Source organism: Pygocentrus nattereri, chromosome 4 (assembly GCF_015220715.1).
Source record: "Pygocentrus nattereri isolate fPygNat1 chromosome 4, fPygNat1.pri, whole genome shotgun sequence".
Classification (NCBI taxonomy): Eukaryota; Metazoa; Chordata; class Actinopteri; order Characiformes; family Serrasalmidae; genus Pygocentrus; species Pygocentrus nattereri.
The window spans coordinates 8,005,439-8,027,856 of record NC_051214.1 but is presented as its reverse complement, the minus strand read 5'-3'; the positions used below and the strand labels follow the sequence as shown (position 1 = coordinate 8,027,856).

The window sequence follows — 22,418 nt, the reverse complement described above, 5'->3', positions numbered from 1 at the left end:
CGACTTTTATTGAGGGCAAATCCAGGTTCATGGTCAAGGCAGTCCAGGGTCATAGAGCCAACACGGATAGATCGAGGGTCAGACATGACAAAACCAGAATACAAACACGGCAAACAGAGACCGAGACATGAAGCAAAGACTGGCAAACACAAGGGGCAAACACAGGGCTTAAATACACAGGGAAAATGAGGCACATGGACAAACCAAAACAAAAAGGCACATGGAGCGGGAGGAGCCAATCGTGACAGAAGGATAGCTATGAAAAAGCTCCTTCTGGCAGTATGGTTTAGGTTTGCTTTGATAACACACAGTGTCATGTTTGGCAAAAAAACAAACACAATGTATCACCACAAACACATCATAGCCATATGGGCTTGTTTTGTAGCCACAGGACCCGGCGAACTTTAAACAAGATTATTCTTGAAGCAATGTGAGGCCAACTGTCCAGCCTCAATCTAGGACCAAATTGGGTTATGTAACAGGGCAATGATCCCAGGCACACCAGCAAATCAACATCTGAATGTCCACAGATGAAAAAAGCATCAAGGTGTTGGAATGGCCATGTCCAAGTCCAGACCTCAGCCACATCAAATGCAGTGGCAAAATCTCAAGAGCTGTGCATAAACTAAAGCCCTCAAATATCGATGCACTGAAGCAATGTTGTGAAGAAGAGTGGGCCAAAATTTCTCCAAAACAATGTGAGAGACTGATAAACTCCTACAGAAAATGTTATTGTCACTGAATATGGTTCTACATGTTACTGAATTATAGGGTGCCCTTTTTTTTCTCTCTCTCCTGGTTTTTGGATGTTGGTTTACTTTATGGAAAAATAGGCCCCTCCTAATAAGGTAATATAGGAAAGCAGTCTACAGACTGTATGCAGTAGACTCTCTAATGGGGAAAGAGTTTCTGGGCTCACAGAAGGGAGCTGTGCAAGATGATAGTTTAAATTATAGCTGAGGTTCACACTTGTTTGTATATAGAGGGTTGTGTGAGATGCCCTATGAAGAGGTGCGTAACAGGGCCCTGTAAGGAGAAAACAATGTGGTAAGAGTCAGACCAGAGTGGGTTTTACACAAAAAACACATCATATGCTTTTGGTTTTAAAGACTACCGAAAAAGGACATGTTGGGGACTAAAATGGTATGGAATTGTGTAAATGGGGTGGGGAGACTACCTCATCATCCCAGAGGGGAATGAAAAAAGGACGTTTTGAGATGTTCTTAACGTTGTGGTTGAGCCATTGAACCATCTTGCCATTTGATGCTAAATAAATGAAGGCCTTTTCCTTCAGTCCACAATAACTCATTGGCTGAAGTCTTTTGCATGAATTTTTACCCCTTTTTCATTTTTGTTGATATTCTTATATTTTTTTAGATTTTAGATTAGAGGTGGTTATTAGAGCAATAGTATGGAAAATATTAGAGTTACTTATAAATATCCAGAACCCGGGCAAAAAGAGAGATAGCTCTTGACTGCATCACAGTAATGCTCTGGAAAAACAACATGAAGAGCTCTCACAGTATTCTTAACTTTCAGTATGTAGCACTTTTATATTGTAGCAGTTTTATTTGACATGTTTTTTTTACATCAGTAATGGTATGTAACACTAGCTGTCTGGCTAACTACTTGATTTCAGCTGTGCATGTACGGTTGGTTGCTTGGTAAAAGAGACGACAGTTGATTGTCGGCTTCAATTAAGAAAGTTGTGATTTTCTAACTTGAGCTAAGATAAGATGCTGTAAGATAAGACTCTTATTTTAACATAAGATTTGCTTCTGTATTAAGAATTTGCAAAAAAATGTATGTTGACCTGTGACATCATAACTTAAGACAAATAGGTAGGAAGTTTCTGTAATATGTAACACACACACACACACACACACACAGCCACTTTATTAGGTACAGTTGCTTGTTACCACAAATACCTAATCAGCCAATCACACGGCCGCAACTCAGTGCATTTAGGCATGTAGAGGTGGTCAACACAACTTGCTGAAGTGCAGACCGAGCATCAGAATGGGGGAGAAAGGGGATTTAAGGGGCTTTGAACGTGGCGTGGTTGTTGGTGCCAGACGAGCTGGTCTGAGTATTTCAGAAACTGCTGATCTACTGGGATTTTCACACACAACTAGGGTTCTCTAGGGTTTACAGAGAACGGTCCGAGAAAGAGGAAATATCCAGTCAGCGGTCAGTTGTGTGGACGAAAATGCCTCTTTAAAACTATAACAAATGAAAATTTGCCCATATTTTAGGTCATATTTACATAAAAAAATATTTGTGAGAAAAGTGTTATACACATTAAAGTCAGTATTATTACGTATTACTCTGACCACTGATGCACTTACGCAACATTCCCTTATCGCACTGCTCATGCTGTCTCCAATCTGCCTTAGCAAACCATGTGATACAAAGGTTTCTCTTCCTGTTATGGTGTAACGAATGTGTGAATCAGCTGAATATGGCATGGTGTGGTCTTTAGTTCAGACACAGTGCAGCAGTAAGACACTGTGTGTAGCTGTAATTAGCTCTTCGATTTATAAGTGGGTTCAAGTCAGAATGCAGGTGTTGATTTGTCTTCTCCTCACAGTGCTTCATTTTACTGAAGGTGAGTCCTGCTTTTTCCTTCTCTACCTTAATGTCCAGTTTGTCATTAGCGGCTAATATGCTTTGGCTTATGTAACTGAGCTGAGTAAAGATGGTCATGTCAAGGTGAAAACAACGTAAATGTCCCCTCAATGGTACAACAGCTGTCTTAAGGTCCAGTGGTGTACCTTCAATATTTTTTTTCCCCAGGGGAAAGGTATGTTTTTGTACCTTTTCCTAACCTAAAGCTCTTTGAAACAGAGCAATAAAGTGAAAACTCCTGGCATCCAGACTATGTGTACTGAGTCAATACATGTAAGAAATAAAACTGTAACAGAATATGTTCACCAAGTCGATATACCCTTGAGGGTATCACCTCAGTGACAAGTGGGCTACCACTTCACTTTTTTTCCTGAGAGTGCATAAATCTCCAAATTACCAATTTTTGAATGGAGCTAGAGGCTTTAGGTTTTGTTTGCTTTCCTTTAACGTGCAGGCAGACACTGTGTTTCTGTATTTCTGCACATGAATGTATGTAAATACTTACATTTACATACTTTGTGCACACAAGTGAGTGACCCAGGCCTTCATCAGGCCCAGGGCTTCGGTGATGGTTAATATAAATCGTAAATCACAGTAGAAGGCTACAGTCCGATAAGTCTAACTGTATATTGGCAAGATGGACCTATATCTTTTTATTTTGTATATTTTATTTTATATATTGTTTTTTTTTGCCCATGCTATGTGAAGCAACCTTGGGTTTGTGAAAGGTGCTATCTGAATGTAACTTATTGTATAGTAGGGACTTGTAGTAGGGACAGTTCTTCTTCTTATTATTTGATTTATTATTTGATCAGGCAGTCATATGTAAATATATGAATGCGGCATATGTTGAGAAGAAAGAGGGAGGAACGAGTGAGAACACAGAGAACGCTATTGAATCATTATGTTTCTCTGGGTGGGAGAAAGACAGGAAAGAGTTGGTCACGGTTGATCTGAACACGTTTCCTTTCCACTTTCTACACATGCTGGTGTGATATGATTGTGTAATGCAATGTGTTGTTGTGTTGTTTGTGCCTGTGAGAGAGCTTCTGGAATTCATTAAGAATACAGGTTTGCTTTTATCAGCTGCTTGTGCTCCGTGTTGCTGGTGATTGTGCTGTTGTTTTTCCTACTGTAGAAGATATAATACAGCACAATTTAAGGTATATCAAATCATGCTGCAACCTTACTGATGATGTGAAAGTGGTTGAAAACCTTTAGTAGTAGAGCTAGACCACCAGTTTGGGCCAATAATATGGAATAATAATAACGTTAGTGCAGAGCATCACTATCTGTGAAATTGTTGTGTATATGTTAGGACTGTGTTTCCTGATCTTGGGCCTGGAGGCAACTCACATTTTATCGTTTTCCTTATCCAACTAACAAGCTCATTAACAAGCCCTTACTAAGCTGAACTGGGTGGGTCAAACCAAGGAAAGAACTTAAAAGCACAGGGCTTTCATGGCCAAACACTATGAGTCCATTGACTTGCAAAGTGCATAAAAATTAGGCGAACTTTGTTTCCAGCAAACTGACTTTTACCAATAAAAATCATTTTTAATCTTGCAAAATCTTGTATGGCTTTAGTTTTGGTTTAGTTTTGGTTTAGAGATATACAGCAAATGTTGCATCTGACATCTTTCATTTTATATATGTTGCAACCTGTGTACCTTTGCGTCCCTTATATTATCAAATTATTATTTTTTTTAATTAGTTTTCCTTCAGGACCTGCATGAAACGGGGTTAGGCAGAATTTGCTAAGGCAGAATTTCTGTTATTTTCTATTGAGAAATATTTATGTATAAATCCCTTTTCATCAGTGATTGACAGATGCGGACACTTTTTTATCTTCATGGTGTTTGTGCTGTTGATCGTGTGAGGAACATCACTTTTTTTAGCAGAGGAAGCAAATCACTCCAGAGATATTAAGAAAAAAGTAGTGTTGTTGATCTAAAAAGCACTAAGATGGTGTCAGTCAAGACTGCATTATAACTGTTCTAAGCGCACATATTTACCCAGATTTCTTCTTCCTTCTGCATTTCTGTAAAAGCAATGAGAATAGCACTGGTGGCTGTGGGAGTGAAAGATCAGGTGGACCGTGGTGGCTGCAGCCATATGCTGTGCAGTGGATTCTGGGTCATTAAGCAAGATGACAGCATGCTGAAATTAGACTGCATAACTATGTGTAATCATATACTCTGCCATTTACCTGCACTGAGCAAGTGTGAGTCTTACCTTGTGCTCCAGTCCAGGTGAAATGCCTCGTCTGCTAAGAGGTAATTATGCTCATATGTGTTTCTGCAGGCTGCACTTTGGAAAATTGTGGAAACACATTGCCTATCACAGCTCATACAGGAGGGTCGGTCCTGCTGCCCTGCCACTGCACTGACCTACACACCAAACCCAAGACATTCACCTGGATAAAATACAACAAAGACAGATGGGAAAACATATCCAGTGACAGTGGTCAGTACAGAGACAGAGTTCAGCTGGTTAATGGTCACTCTCCAGGAAATCTCTCTCTACTCATATCACACCTGACTAAAGAGGATGGAGGAGATTACCAGTGCAATGCTAAAGAAGGACAATACATATATATCAGGCTCGCTGTTGAAGACAAGGCAAGGCAAGGCAAGTTTATTTAAATCAATTTTATACACAGTGGTCGTTCAAAGTCCTTTACAAATAAGAACATACATACATATTTCAAATTAAATTTTAAAACAATGTATTGAAATAGAAATTATAAACATGTTAAGACCTGATTATAAAGGATAGATTGGAAAAAGAAGAAATAAATCTTAAATTAGAGGAGTGTACAGATGTGAGCTTGTGGAAATGAGTACTCAGATATCAAGCTTACTGTTAAAACATCATTTTAATGCTTCTAATCACATTCCTAGTGGTAGCAATACATTCTAGACAAGATTTAATCCAAGAGACTTCAACTTGACTTGTACTTTCTAGGTCAGCTTTTCGGCCCAGATTTATAGTGTCACATTTTACTCTCTACACCTTTGTCAAGCACCTGATGTAATTGGTCATTAATATGCACTTTTATATATTGTATTTGTCCATTAATATACACTCATCGGCCACTTTATTAGGTGCATCTTGCTAGTAAAATGTTGGACCCCCTTTTGCCTTCAGAACAGCCTTAATTCTTTGTGGCAGACTTTCAACAAGATGTTGGAAACGTTCCTCAGAGATTTTGGTTGGTTATTTGAGTTCCTGTTGCCTTTCTATCATCTGGAACCAGTCTGCCCATTCTCCTCTGACCTCTCACATCAACAAGGCATTTTCGTCCACACAACTGACCGCTGAGCGCCAACAAGGTTGTCTTGACCACCTCTACATGCCTAAATGCATTGAGTTGCAGCCATGTGATTGGCTGATTAGCTATACCAACTGTACCTAATAAAGTGGCCAGTGTGTGTGTGTGTGTATGTATGTAGATGTATTCAACATGACCTCACACACACAAATCATTTACCTATTAAACTATTCAGACTACTGCTAACGTAACTTCATTGGAAAGCTTAACACACTTGTAGAACAATACCTGCCAATTCTATTATGCAGCTAGCAGTTCTAAGTGTCACTAAAGAAGCCCAAGTGTGAAAACACCCACCACTAATATGTATGATACAGAATATTTGTTAGTATGGGTTGCATATGTGTCCATAGGACAAAAGTCACACTAAACACTACTGATTTATATGTGCAGCTCATGCCAACCTTCCTTTGCCTGCAGGGTCCCGGACTAAAGCAACTAAAACTTCTACTCCAGTGGCCTATAGCAGAACTGAACCTTCTGCAACGATGCCTTTTCAAAACGGTCAGGATGCGTTAACTTCACTAAAAGCATGCTATTCAGTGTCTACACATATTTAACCTTCCTTCACAGAGTTACATACACGTTTATACCACTTTCTTCTTTCATATTCAGATCCATCCGACCCAGACACTCAAACAAATACCTACTCTGATTTCTTCATTTATGGTGCTGTGGGGGGTTTGCTGCTTTTGATGCTAATTGGAGGGGCCATCTACTGGAGACATCGAGGTACACACATACACTCAGATCCAGGTCCAGATGTATGTTTGAGTGGAGGTGCAGTGCAAAATGCCTCTGATTTAATAGGACTGCGGCAGTCGTGGGCTGGAGGTTAGGGAACCTTCTGTGACTGGAAGGTTGCCGGTTCGATCCCCAGCACCAGGTGCCCTTGAATAAGACACCTAACCCCCAATTGCTCCCCGGGTGCCGTGTATAGGGCTGCCCACCGCTCCGGGCAAGTGTGCTCACTGACCCCTAGTGTGTGTATGTTCACTAGTGTGTATGAGGTGCTTCACTTCACGGATGGGTTAAATGCGGAGGTGGAATTTCCCTGTTTGTGGGATTAAAAAGTGTCACTTAATGTAAAGTGTGTACAGACCTGTCCACTAACTGCTTCCTATTGTGTTTGCATCATGTTGCCTGTATGGTCCCTAGAGTTAAACAGCTTTGACTGTAAACATTCAGTGTATGTTGAAGGCTAGTTCCTCCATCTAGCCACTATGTCTGTTGCGACTGTTTCCTGTATTTTGTATTTTTACATTTACTAGCTTTGTGATGTTTTATGTGCTGAAGTCATAATTCATTTTTACATAATAATTATACAACCTTTCTTATAGGCTGTTTTTCTTACACCTATAAGGGCTCATATATGCAAGTGATCACATGTAAATGTAAACTTTAAAAATATCCCCATTTCTATGCAGTCTAATAATCCATTAATGATCCAACTAATAGCTCAGTCGGAAAAGACTAGGCCATTCGGAATACAATTTCCATCCAATTGAATGGGGTGGGTAATCCTGTAAATAATATGTTAAATAGAAGAATAATAGTATTAATCTTATGTGGCTCAGAACACGAAATCTTCCTCATGCCGCTTCCTTTATAAGTACATGTGAAGGATGTTTTTTCTGAGTCTGACAATTTTAAAGCAGGTAAAAACACATCTCAGTCTAACTGGACTCACGTGATGCTCATTGCCATGGTAACATCTACACTAAATTAGACTCTACTCAAGTGTCATGGTTGATCTGATTACTTGTAGTGAGCATGTAATCAGAGGAATGCATTCAATCAATCTTTGCATGTAAACAGAGCTGGTAATGGGCAGGCCTAACTAAAATAGACTGAAGAAGTGGCTATATATAAATGTGTTGGTTTTCATAATATCACAGAAATAATTCATTCAAAATGCACTCTGTTTGCAGTTAGTCTGAAGGATATGTTTTAAAACATATCTTTGACTATGTTTACATGCTACATTAGTCTTTTATTAAACAAGAATATGTTTTACATGATATTGGCCAGCATCAACACATCTTTTGGAACCAGCTGCATGTGTAATACCCCCACCCACTCTTTCCACAAGCCTCCCACAGTTTGTTCAGATCTCATTCTTTTATTTTTGTTACCTTTACAGCATTTGGCTGACTCTTTTATCCAGACCGACTTAAAATTGGACTATTTTACACACGTAGGCGAAGATAGTGTTAGGAGTCTTGCCCAAGGACTCTTATTGATATAGTGTAGGGTGCTTGTCCAAGCAGGGGATTAAACCCCAGTCTACAGTGTAGAAGGCAGAGGTGTTACCCACTACACTATCCCAACCACATTTTATGCATGTGGCCCAACCCATGTTTCGGATTATGAGCCAGTTTCATACCTGAAGCGTACTTCATACATTAAACTGGGGCCAAATGCATAGTACATCAGACCCTTATTGTTTAGAGCTGCGTGAAGATACTATGCATATATGTTTTGATTCTGCAGCTAAGAGACGAGAGCAGATGGACACTCATGAGGGCAAAACAGAACAGAGGACAGATCAGGAGACACAGGTAAGAAGTTTCAGTACTGTAAGATGTTCTTCAGAGACAAAGCATGCATCAATTCATTTATCTGTGTTTATTCAGGATTGCTCTGAGGTGCTGTACTGCACTATACCATCAGAACCTGCTGGTAAAGCAGATAAGAAACAGGTGAGTGGTCCTGCATGTTCAATCACTGGGTGTGATTTGTCCTTTCTAGATTCTAGATTTCTAAATATACTTTCTATATTAGTACAACTTGTTAGCATTGTTTTACCATTTTATTACCTACTTGTTATTGCTGTAATTACTAATGTAGTATTTAGTAATAACTTGAAAATGATCACATAACTTTTTTGGTAAGGACAACTTGCCATAATGTTGCCTTATTATGACCGACTAAATGTTTTAACAAATAAATGTAATGTTTTCTTTGTTTGGTGGATGCAATATAGCTTCTAATAGGCGGTACATGTATATTCATATAAAGATTTCCAAAGATGAGTTTACACTAGCGTGAATTTGGTTGAATATTTCGATGGAGCCAATAAATTTACATGTGCAGCAAATCCAGTTAGCAAGCAAAAGAGAAACATCTCCTGACTCCTGAATTTTGGACTTTGTACTTTAAAGGTATAAACAAAGTAAGAAGTAAAAATAATACTTTTCTTTTGAAGACATACTTAAGTAAGAACAAGAAGTATTCAGTTCCAGTAGTCCTCGATTCTAGAGTCCAAATCTTCCACAGTAACACCTATAAGTATGATTTCTCAAGTATTTCCCACCCCAATAAATGTGGATGTGTTGAAATAGGTTAATAAACTGCCTAATTTACCAAACTTGTCTTTCATCAGAAGCGTTCAAAGGCGATGTATGCGAATGTAAATCTGCAAAGCAAGTGCAAAAAAGCTCAAGAAAAGGTGAGGATGATATAAATCATGTGATTGCTCTTACATGTACGTCTGTGATTAACAGCATTTAATATATTTTATATATTATTTGTTATTCCTGCAGGATGATGTGACGTACTCGATTATAGACCACAGCAAAGCATCCACACCAGCGCATAAACTGATGGACACTAGAGAAACTACTGAATATGCCAGCATCAAGCTAAATTAGTAGCAAACAACATGGTCAAAATTATGTGGACACCTGAACAGCGCACACATATGTGCATCTCATACACATTTTCCCCCCATAATTTCTGCATTATTCAGTCATTTAGACCAGTTTGATGTGAAATGGCTCATTGTTGAAAAACTCTCCCTGTCTCTATTATTTTTTTTTTCAGATTTTACTTATAATTTAAAATGTCTTTGAAACCAATCAGTTTTTGACCTTCAGTTTTGACTATGTTGGTCTCTCCCCATTCAAAGAGGTAGGGATCTGGTTTGTAGGACTGGAAATTACCCAGTAGCGTGGCACAGATGGCTGCTGAGTGACCAGGCTAAAATATAAGGACTGTTTCCACTTCATAATAACAGCACTTACAGTTGACTGGGGCAACTCTAGCAGCACAGTATTTTGACAAACTGACTTGCTGGGCAACTGGCGTCCTATTACAGTGCCAAGTTGAACAGCTCTTCAGGACAACTCATTCAACTGCCAGTAATTGTCTATGGACATTGATGTCCACATATTTTGAGCCGTGTAATGCACGCACACACACACACACACACACACACACACACACACACACACACACACACACACACACACATGCTCATTCTAACAATTCTAGTTGCTAATTAGACATATTTATTGTATGCTAGCCAGCTGTATTTTTGTTGTGTGATCAAGCTGCAGCTAAAATTCTGTCTACTATGTAAAAGCATTATTTTATTCTATGGTATAAATGTAAAAGGAACTAGTATTTCAGGAAGGAGAATGAAATAATCTTATAATAACTAGAGTTTTTGCACTTTTATTTAATATTTTTATTGGCTTATCTTTACAATTTGGTGCATTTTGCTGCTATTAAATAAAAAAATGATCTTCAAAGAACCATATTGATATCACACTTTATTTTTGGCTTCACATGACGTGTCATTCTAGCAAAACATTCCGCCACCATGCTTCGCAGCCTGGATGGTGTTCCTGGATTCAAAGCCTCCCACTTTTCTGCCATACATAGGCTGATCATTATGGCCATCAGTTTACATGTTTGTGTTATCTGATCAGAGAACACTTGTCCTGGTTGTTTTTTGTCTGTTTTTAGTCTGTTTTTAATGTTGGACTAAGAGTAAGGGGCTTCTTCTTTCCGTGAAAGGACTTCAGTCTATGGTCCTGTAGGATGCTCTTACACTTATTTTTGCTATGTCATAAGCATGGCTTTAAAAACAGGGCTCATTTTGTCACATAGGTTCACATAGCCATGCACACAAGTAGCAGAACACCTCTGATCTTTTGCAAAATGAAAGCCCAAATTCAAAACTATGCTATAATTTATAAAAACTCAACTTTGTGACTGTATGGTGCACACAGAGTTCATACGATCTGATTCTGTTTAGTTACACTTTGCTGTATTCAGTCCAAAACACCTTAAACATGTCTAGCTTTCTAATGTTACTTTCAGTACTGCACACCGATGGGCGTGTTTAGTCCTTTCAGTACATCCATGCATTTCCAATGGCTTTATTTTACACTGAAATTCAGAATAAAACATTTCCTTAATAGAATACAGTAAATAAACAGCTGTACAAAATAGATGAGTTTTCCGATAGGTACCTAAGTGTCTGTAAACACCCAAAGTGTGGAGCTGAAATGTTCTTATAGTTGTGCAGAGCTGGGCTGAGGTTTTGCTTTGTGTCAGGTTTCACTAACAGTGTGTTATTTCTAATTTTTAGTGTGATCTGATGCCTCCAGCTCCTTAACCAGTTCCTTTGTTGCCTTAGAGTTTAGTTCGTTCAGTCCTTCCTAAATAATGCAGTGTGTATGTCTGTCTGCCCTGTGATAGACTGGCGACTGGTCCACGGTGTATCCTGCCTTCCTCCCTCCAGCTGGGATAGGCTCCAGCACCCCCTGCGACCCAGAAGGATAAACGGTTCGGATGATGTGTGTGTGTGTGTGTGTGTGTGTGTGTGTGTGTGTGTGTGTGTGTGTGTGTGTGTGGTTCTTAGATTTTTATATATGCATACAATTCTTTTTACAGATACTTGTAGTGCCTTCAGTTGTTTGGAAATTGTTTGCTCCAGCTGTTCACTTTTAAAAACGAACCGGACTTGTTCCACAGTTGTTTTTCTTTGACTTGACTGAGTTGCTCAGAATTTCTCATAGTACCGAGGACACTGACTCTAAACATAGGCACTTAAATACAGCCTCATTAACTCCTAATTGTTACAACTGGCCAATCAGAAGCTTCTAAACGTCAAGTTTAAAGACTCTTAAGAGACAGTCGCCTTAGTGTATGTAAACTTTAGACTTACTAGAAATGTGGTTCACACTTTATTTTGATGGTCCCCTATAGATATACTATAGATCTATTATTATGATCAACATTTTCAGGCGATTAATTGATTATCAACAACATCATAGTTATAGGCTTAGATTGAGGAGTAGCTATAGGTTGTGTGTTGAAGTTAAGATTAGGTTAAAAATTTTAATTTTAATTCAATTTAACAGATTTGTTAAGACTAAAACTTCAGGCTCAATTGTAGAGGACCATTTTTTTTTCTTTTAAAATGATCTGCAGTGTGAACAAAGTAGGTTCCCAAATTGACTTACTGAAAAAATGTAAGGCAAAATGAAATGTGTCTGGTTGTACAAAACGTGAATGTCTTTAGTTTAGATGCATGCAAAGTTTTGACCTCCACTGTATGATACTCAGACACTCATAGTAACTTTGCTGTGAATAAAGAAAGTCTGCCTATAGAAAACCAGCAACTCTTACAGAGAACAGTTTTCAGTACAGTTTGCATGTAGACATCCCTTCACTATTTCCTGTGAATTTTTATTTCACTGAACACAAGCATGCTTGGCTTTACCACAACATACTGACCATTGGTAGAGTTATAGAGAACGGCTGAAGCATGCTTGGTTTTACCACAACATACTGACCATTGGTAGAGTTATAGAGAACGGCTGAAGCATGCTTGGCTTTACCACAACATACTGACCATTGGTAGAGTTATAGAGAACGGCTGAAGCATGCTTGGCTTTACCACAACATACTGACCATTGGTAGAGTTATAGAGAACGGCTGAAGCATGCTTGGCTTTACCACAAGATACTGACCATTGGTAGAGTTATAGAGAACGGCTGAAGCATGCTTGGTTTTACCACAACATACTGACCATTGGTAGAGTTATAGAGAACGGCTGAAGCATGCTTGGCTTTACCACAACATACTGACCATTGGTAGAGTTATAGAGAACGGCTGAAGCATGCTTGGCTTTACCACAACATACTGACTATTGGTAGAGTTATAGAGAACGGCTGAAGCATGCTTGGCATTACCACAACATACTGACTATTGGTAGAATTATAGAGAACGGCTGAAGCATGCTTGGTTTTACCACAACATACTGACCATTGGTAGAGTTATAGAGAACGGCTGAAGCATGCTTGGCTTTACCACAACATACTGACCATTGGTAGAGTTATAGAGAACGGCTGAAGCATGCTTGGCTTTACCACAACATACTGACCATTGGTAGAGTTATAGAGAATGGCTGAAGCATGCTTGGCTTTACCACAACATACTGACCATTGGTAGAGTTATAGAGAACGGCTGAAGCATGCTTGGCTTTACCACAACATACTGACCATTGGTAGAGTTATAGAGAACGGCTGAAACAAATTGTCCATGAACAGATGGGACACAGTCTCTGACTATACCGTATGTTTCTAATAAACTGGCCAAATGAAGTTGGGTACAGAAAAGGAGAGAGTTTTTGCACTGATGATGTAACTGTTTGAGGTGCACAATGTATTAAAAGTGAAAAAAGAGGAAATAAGAAGTGAAAACATGCAGGGCTCTACTGCTTAACTATATCTGGTGAAAATAGGAGACAGAGAAGTGATAAAATCACACTTCCTCTTTTATGCTTTGGGAGGAATCCTGCTGAGAGAGGAACAGCATTACAGATCTTAGTCATGTGCTGATTGTCTATGGCAGACTGAGGTTTTTAGAGTAGTTCAGTATTGTATCTGTGTTTAATGGTGTAGTTCTGATCAAGTGTAGAAGTGGTTTTATCTGCGGTGCTGTTGCATTATGTATTGAGGGGGTTCTGGAACTCAGAATGCAGGTTTGTTTGTATCTGCTGTTTGTGCTCAGTGTCGCTGACAGTGAGTGAATCATCCTGTCTCCTGCTGTTGATACTCCAATATATTATGTAGTACCAGTTAAAGCTCAAAATCAAAAGCTGTAGTTGTATTATTGGTGTGGAAATAAAAGACAGCAGCTAAACCATCTCATGTTACACACAATGTAAATGTACCCTTAAAGGCGCCACATAGGGACAGTTTGTGCACTAAAAACAAGAGCAAAACCTGGTAGACCATCAATCTTCATCAGTATGTGATTTTGAATTTGAAGCCTAAACATCAAGTTGGACCATCTTTTTGAGCCTGTGCATGTGATGCTAATGCATAAAAACGCATGACGTAGTATGAAAAACTGCGAAAAAATCCAGGTATCTTTGACTTTTAAGGGATTATTTCAGGCTTTACAGAGTGAATTGGAGGGGAGTGTATAACCCTATGTAAGTATTTTGTGTTTTTGTTCTGCTACTTCTTTCAGTTTTAAAAATCTACGCAAACATATTAACATATTAGGGAAAATATTACATAGTGCTTCTTTAATAAATTGGAAAAAAGAACACAGAAAATATAAAATCTGCCCTATTTTGTTGAATTGATCGAATAAACAGTAATTGTGTATTGAAGTCTGCAGAGTTGTGCTCTTTGTAGAGACTTTGTACGAATTCTCACTGGAGGTTAGGGAACTGGCCCTGTGACCAGAAGGTTGCCGGTTCGATCCCCAGGGCCGACAGTCCATGACTGAGGTGTTGCTAACCCCCAACTGCTCCCCAGGTGCCATAGATTGGGCTGCTCACTGCCCCCTTGTGTGTGTGTGTGTGTGTGTGTGTTCACTAGTGTGTATGTGGTGTTTAACTTCACGGATGGGTTAAATGCGGAGGTGGAATTTCCCCAGTTGTGGGAACAAAAAACTATCACTTAACTTACTAAAACTCTCCAGGAAACTGCAATATAAATATTAAATTATTAATTATTAAATTAAATATAAATAACTTCTCTACCTTAAGTAGCAACAACCCAGGCTACATGGCTTCCTACTTCCTATTTATTTCCCTTGGAATTCTGACTTTACACCCAAACAGGGCACCATTTGTCCAACATGAAAATGTGCCCCAGTTTTGCCCAAATTTAGCCCTGGTGAAAGGAAAAATGATGCTAACATAAAACTTGAAATCGCATAGAGGTGCTACTGGACAATAACAGTCATCTCGGTGGCAATGTGGAGAACAAAAACTACTTATAAAGTCTAGGTTTTTGGAAATACTACTGCATTATGAAGCACTAATCACAGGTTTCATCATTAGTATCATTAGTCATTGTGTGATTGTAGCTGCTTTTCTCATTCATACTGCTCATAGATTCTAATTACAGTGAAGGAGAACTGGAGCTTTCCACTTTCCTACTGATTATTTTAGTTTCTTGCTCATATCCATTGGTCCCCTATGAGCATAGCCTGCTTAATGTGCTTAAGGTACTTAAGCCAAATATTTCAGTGAGAGGGCTACAACTGTTGTACAACAGAATTATCCATGTCCTCCTCCCTTAGTCCCAGTAGCATTAGGTTAACTCAAAGGTGCCAGATACTTTATTAAATTGGATCTCAGGAGTGCGTATAACTTGATTAGAAAAAAGGAAGGGGATGAATGGAAGATTGCATTTGTGACCACTAGAGGACACTAAGAATACTTAGTAATGGCATTCGGACTCTCTATCACCCCCTCTGTCTTTCAAGCATTCATCAATGAGGTACTAAGAGACATGTTGGGGTAAATATGTAATAACATATTTAGATGATATCCTGGTGTACCTCCCCTGATAAGGCCACCCATGCCCAACATGTCCATTCAGTGTTGAGGAGGTTGTTGGACAACAACTTGTTTTTGAAGGGTGAAAAGTGTTTCATCTAGAATCTGTTTATTTTAGGCTATGTAATTAGTGCTCACGGAGTCGTCATGGATGATCAGAAAGTAGATGCTTTGGACTGTAATTCTTTCAGTAAAGCCTGCTTTGTGTTTTATATCTGCAAGCATCTGAACCTGCTTGGGACGTTACATAAAGACTAAATATCTACTAAATATCTACTCAATCTATAAAAATACAATAAGCTCCTCCAAGTCCTGTTTAGTAAGAAACTCTCTAATCTTGCTGATGTTCTTAAGTTCTTAATAAGAAACTGATTTAGTAACTGCTCTGACATAACTAAAGCACTGATGGCTTTAAACAGTTGAAAAACACTGCCGCTTGGCCTATTTTTTTCCCAGGAGTGTAGTAAAAGTTGAATGTCATCAGCACTGCAGTGAGAAGTTGTGAAAAGATACTACGTCTCCAAGAGATTGAGTGTAAAAAGACCTGAGAAAAGAACCAAGGAATGTGAGTCGTTTCCCACGTTACCTGAAAAGAGTGCCATCCAAGTAGGACTTGAAGAACTTATTACTTCCAAGAACAGCTGGTGATTCAAGGTTGGTTAGGATAGACTGGAGGATTTTGTGCTTGACCTTGCTGAAAGATGCAGAGAGGTCGACAAGAGCCAGGCTTGATGACAGCTTGGTTGATGTTACATGATGTTCTCCATCTCCACTATAAGGGAAGTTTATCTTGACAATCTTACTTATAAAGCAAGACTGAAGGCTTCTGAATTACTTGTTATATGCACAAAACAAAAGGCAATGTCAAAGTTGAAGGTAAAACACTTTTCACAAAATTCCATCATCTGGATGTCCATTGGAAGCCTCCGGCATGAGGAGAACAGCAGAGGAACATAAACCTTAGAAAACAATGTAAGGCTATCTCTAATAACTGTTGCGCAGTGAAGTATGAAATAGGGTCTTAGAAGACCAGAGTTGGTTGCCACTTACTAAAAGTGCTAATAAACATTTCTGAGGTTGTGTGAACATTATAACTGACATCCTGTAATATTTAGAATTAGAGGTACTTTACACAATTTAATCACACATTTCGGTTAATGGAAATACTTCCATTAATAGATGGACAAGGATAGACAGAGAGCGAGACTTGTGCTGACTGTGTGGTTATGTGTCGTGACATCATGTAATGAAAGAGAACACAGGAAGTGACAAACGATAACTCACAGGACATGGACAAGACAGCTTCGCTATTTTTGGTGCCTATGTGTGTGTGCTGGACAAAGAGAGAGAGAAGTTGAGAGTTGTGCTGAGTCCAGTGAAGACCTGCTGAGAGTGTTCCAGAGTCGGCGGTATGTGCTGATTGTGTCAGGTGCACTGTAGATTTGAGGAGCTTGCAGCAGAAGTGGTGCAGAGTAGCTGTCGTGGTCTTCAGTGGGCTGTAGGGTTGGGGAGGGGGGCAGCTGTTTGCAGTGAGAGGGTCTTGGAATTCATCAACAATGCAAGTGTGCTTTTATCTGCTGTTTGTGCTCCATGTGGCTGAAGGTGAGTGTCCCATTCTCTCTCTTACTGTAGACAATCCAGTCTATAATATGCTACTATTTGAAGCTTATTTCAAAGTAAACTTACTGATGACCAACTGGGTGAAATGGGTCAAACATGGAATCATCTTGATCACTAGCTGATTGTTTTTCTGTGAGTTTCACACTTAAATCTGCTTTACCACCTAAGTACACTCTTTCAAACGATGGTTCTTCAAGGGTTCTTTAGTAATGAAAATGCTTCTATACAGCACCATGAATGCATAAAAACCCTTTTGCATGATTACCTAGTTTTTCACATCAGGATTCTTCAGATTGATGGAGAATGTGCTGTGGATGGTTATATATAGAACATTTTTTAAAAGGGTTCTATATAGCTCCAAAAAGTGTTCTTCTATTGTTACAATGTCAAGGCTGTAACGTTTTTTTAATCATGCAAAGTGTTCTTTGAGTATTCATGGTTCTATATAGAATAACTTGCTTTATTAAAGAACCCTTGTAGAGCCATCATTTTAAAGTGTGTAGGATTGTTTCCCAAAAGCAGAACAGCAAAACAATCATTAGATGGTGATGTACACCTCCTAGCAGTTAATAGAATTGTGGAACTCCATTAGAACTTCATTCATTGGCACCAAACTCCAGTAGAACTAGAGTTTGGTTTCCAAAACATGCAGTCCTAGTCTTCTATCCATGTCAACATCTTTTAGAGACATCCCTATTTACACTCTTAAAAAAAATGTTTCTTCTATTGTAACAAACTTGACACTGTAATAATAGAAGAACCCTTTCTGGTGCTACATAGAACCCAACAATTAAAAAAGAAAAAAAATCTATATAGACCCATACACAATGCACTCTCCAACAATCTGAAGAACCCGTTTTTGATGCAAAGAACCCCAAACTGTAGAAGAAGAACCATCTTTTTTAAGGCCTCAGGGTAAGATAGACTCTTGAGGCTGGCCGAGTAAAGTGCCTCCATCTGACGTGACAAGAAACCAGAACTTTCCTTCTATCTTTATGTAATATTCAAACAAATAAACAGTCCTTTCTCTACATGTTTGCATAAAATCGAATCAGTTGTGGTTGAGGGTCTAATTGCTCCCTCCCACGATGGCTTCACTAGGTATGATTTGTTTGTTGATGTTTATTGGTTTGAAAATGCAAACACCTTCAGAGATCAGACTGGAATGTTTTCATTTGATTAACAAAACGGATTGCTGTTTGGTTTATATTCAGATGACTTTAGGTGGTGATTTCTATTAAGGTTTAGAGAAGATCCTCACCATCATTTGCTTCCAAAGCTTACAATGCAAAATGTATTTATTTGCAAGGCTTTATCTTGGTATCACCTCTCTTGATCTCGTCTTGACTCAGACTCGACTACTACAAAGTCTTGGTCTTGACTTTGTCTCGATGAGTCCATGTTTCGGTCTTGACTTAGACTCGCCTCTAATGGTCTTGACTACAACATTAATAGTTAAAGTAAATAATGTTACAATGCTTTTGGGAAACTGTGTCTGATCTGGTCAAACGTCCTTTTATCACAAAAAAGTAAGAAAATCTCAGTAACACTTTGAAGTTTAATTATTTTGATATGCTTCATGACCATTTTCTTAAGGGAACAAATGTCTGGCAGTTTAGTTTTATGTCAGTGCAATGTTGTTTCTTATTTAAAAAAGTTATTACTAGCATAAGCTGTTCACAAACTTTCACATATTAGAAATGTGTTATAAGTGCTTATGTATGCCTAATGTAGTTCTTATGTAAGCAGCCTTCAAATAAAAATCTCTCTATCCTCAGAACACATCTGACTGAATGGGTGGGAGGGTGTGGGGGGTGTACATTTGCACTATTCAAGGGAATATGCTCAACTTTTCTTTATTTTTAACCACTTAAAATTCCAGGCTTATGCCTTATTTAAGGCTTATTATTCAGTAACCACAAGGACTACAATGCAAACTAGCTGAGTTATTCCTAGGTTACAGAAGTGTAAAACTTTGGGCCTGCTGGTGGACCCTGGCCATTTAAGGGGTTAAGTTGCTCATATTTTAGTGAGCACACACTAAAAGCTACCTAAATGCAGCATGTATAAAATACTGATGGCTGGTTTATCAGTTATTTCTACTGACAGTTTTACTTCTAAGGCAAATTTCGGTGCTACTGGATGAGTCACTTTATACAGATTACAAGCCAGTGGCAAACTGAAACTATTAGAGCTAAGTCTTATGTCCATATATGTTGAAGCTCAGGCAAAACACGAGGAGAAATGCCTCTATGACAATGTTAAATTCTGTTACATCCCTTGGACATTCTAATAGTTTATTAACTCTTTGGTCAATTTACACAAACATTTTTGGCTGTTTTAGAGTAAATACAGACAATTGAAGCTTGAAGCTTGTGACAGGCATGTCAGCATGTTTACCTTATAGCAGTTTCATAGTGACCCTTTCAGTAGTGCTCTGATACAGAGCTGTTGTCGCTGTTTCCTATTTCTGACAACTGACTGATGGAGCTGCTGTTTGTATACAGTCAGTGAAGTATCTAGAACTTCCAGATGGCTTGAAACATTGGTTCCATTTAATGGAAATCAAAACATGATTGGTTGATTCCTCCGTCATAGTCAGTCTAATGTGCCATGCTTTTTCTTCAACTCTTGAAGTCTTGACCAAAAGCAGAGCTCGTTTAGCCACATTTACCTAGATACCACTGAAAAAAATGGCTAATTTTCAGCCGGACAAGTTACAAATTTACCATTTTTTCCACTTTGTACTTAATAATGACTAAAAACTAGCCTGCAATATTTTGCAGAACCTAAATACTGACACGATGTTTAAATAGAAACAAACTCTGAAGGCCTGCTGGGCACTGAAACTTCTCCTCTGCTACAAGTGTGAAGGTCTTGTCAAAAATACAACTCAACATCATTTCCTCAACTACCGGTTTCACAGCTAGGTCTTTATGCTTATATGTGTTTCTGCAGGCTGCGGTTTGGTAAACAGTGGAACAACGATTTATATCAACATACATACTGGAGGGTCAGCACTGCTGCCCTGCTCCTGCGCTGACCTCCATACCACACCTGATAAGTTCATTTGGAGGAAATACAGCACAAACAGAAATGCATGGAAAGAGTTATCCCGTGAGCGTGGTCAGTACAGAGACAGAGTTCAGCTGTTTAATGGTCACTCTCCAGGAAATCTCTCTCTACTCATATCACACCTGACTGAAGAGGATGGAGGCCTGTACAGGTGTCATGTTACAGAGAGCGGATACACAGACATCAGACTCACTTTTGAAGGTAAAACACTATAGTACAGTACCATAACCTATTTTCAGAGCACAGACTAAAATGCTCCAAGGTTATTAGGCTGTGTTTAGTCTCTGTTTCACCAACCACTTGGATATTGTGCCACATCAGCGCCACAGTGATGTTACTAAGCTGGGAGTGAGAAGTCTAGATACTCTAGACACTATGGCTCTTTTCTAATAGGGTAGACATCTAGAAAATCCATGGCATTCCTGAGAATATAGTTATATAGGGTCAGGACAAGGGCCATGGATGAATCTGAGCCTGAGTAAGAATCAGAGACTGGGTCAGAGCTGGGGGCACAAGGGGTCCATGCCTTCTCATTTGCAGTACTGTGCCCCCTCAGTTTGTATTCCTATTTTATCCTGCAAGGCAATCTACCCTCCAAACTGCACCCATGGTGATGGTGTTTTTTTATCTGAGCAAACCACTTAGACTTGACACATCAATTATCAACGGACATCGTTTTTCATATATTTTGTTTTCCTTTCATGAGAGTTTATTGCTCACTGCAGTGTGCTGTCACTTCGGCAGAGCTACATTATATGAAATAGGCCCTGCAATGGTAAGACTTGCTGACCGGTAATGTTACTCACTTGTAATCAATAGCCATACTGCCTAAATACTTTTTTGTTTACTGATATAGTCTAACTAGATGGCTAATGAAACTATAAGGTTTGGTCAGTAGGGGATGCAGTGCTCTCAATACTCAACCTCAATAGCATTCTACAAGCCATAGATTGCTGTCATTTTATTGGCTCCCTACTGAATCATCTGCATAAATAAAGGCACGCTTAATGCTTAAATGCTATAAAGTGGAGTACTGATGCACATACTGGTGCTTAATTATATGCATTGAAGCTCATTCATTTGCACTCAAATCTTAGCATGTTTCAATATCATATGAAAACTATAAATCAGACATAGAGTAGTTTTTACATCATTAAAGGTGGTCAAAGGCCCCTTGTGAGCTGTGTTGTCTTCAGAGAGAGAGAGAGAGAGAGAATGGACCACCAGAGAAACCATAGCAGCAGCTACTTTGGTACCTGCACCACGACATGAGCGTGTAAGAGAGGAGTCCTCTGTGACAAAGTCAGTGTGACAGTATCAGACACAGATGCAGTTTCCTTACTGACGTGTTTCTGCAGGTGGCGTTCAGTCAAACAGTGAAACAACATCGAGTATCACAGCACATACAGGGGGGTCAGTACTGCTACCCTGCTACAGCACTGACCTACACACCACACCCGAGACATTCACATGGAGGAAATACAGAATCACATGGGAAGAGATATCCAGTGAGAGTGGTCAGTACAGAAACAGAGTTCAGCTGGGTAACGGTCACTCTCCAGGAAACCTCTCTCTACTCATTTCACACCTGACTGAAGAGGATGGAGGCCTGTACAGGTGTGATATCAGAGGGAGTGAATATAAAGACATCAGACTCACTGTCAAAGGTAAAACATTATTTGTAAGGCTTACATTGACATTCTAATTGATTTGATAAACTTATATTTGGTGGTAATATCCATACACAGAGTTTTTAATGTTTTTAATCTTTCTATGACAGTTTTGCCAAACCCACTACTGCTGAATGTCCACGCAGCAACCCCTGCACAGTCTTTGCCCTTCGTCCCCTTTGCCTTGGTCACTGTGATCATTCTCCACGTTATAGTAGCTGTGGTCTATCACACCAAGAGAAACAAAGGTACGAGCAACAAAAATCCACTGTGTTATTTTATTTTTTCCTGTATGTCTAAATGTATCATCCAGTTTACCAGCCACCTTTGGCCTCCGTTAAAGTTTCTTGTTTATCTGACCCACCTACCGGCCAGGCCCTGACCAGATTCATTACAATGCTTACGAAGATGGAACAGTGAGTCTCCACTAGAGCAAGATGACATCAACAAACAAATAAAAGGATTTGACCATGCTTAAAACTTCATTTCTGTT

At 39.1% G+C, this 22,418-nt stretch overlaps 2 protein-coding genes across 3 annotated transcripts; both read left to right on the top strand.

Moving 5' to 3' along the window:
* The first annotated feature begins 2,450 nt into the window (after window positions 1-2,450).
* LOC108414308 lies at window positions 2,451-10,443 on the top strand. 2 transcript variants are annotated; one of them, XM_017687165.1, is made up of 8 exons: window positions 2,451-2,608; window positions 4,933-5,259; window positions 6,383-6,466; window positions 6,578-6,694; window positions 8,456-8,523; window positions 8,599-8,664; window positions 9,348-9,413; window positions 9,508-10,443. In XM_017687165.1, the coding sequence occupies exons 1-8, from the start codon at window positions 2,467-2,469 to the stop codon at window positions 9,613-9,615; spliced, it is 978 nt and encodes a 325-aa protein (XP_017542654.1). In that variant the 5' UTR covers window positions 2,451-2,466; the 3' UTR covers window positions 9,616-10,443. The 2 variants fall into 2 exon arrangements, with proteins under 2 accessions (XP_017542654.1, XP_017542653.1); XM_017687164.1 differs by having other exon boundaries at window positions 8,456-8,664.
* A 6,645-nt stretch (window positions 10,444-17,088) lies between these two features.
* On the top strand, window positions 17,089-22,418 carry LOC108414313. Its single transcript, XM_037537402.1, has 5 exons — window positions 17,089-17,162; window positions 20,139-20,456; window positions 21,614-21,922; window positions 22,036-22,173; window positions 22,301-22,418. Exons 1-5 carry the CDS (start codon window positions 17,117-17,119, stop codon window positions 22,354-22,356), a joined length of 867 nt encoding a protein of 288 aa, XP_037393299.1. The 5' UTR covers window positions 17,089-17,116; the 3' UTR covers window positions 22,357-22,418.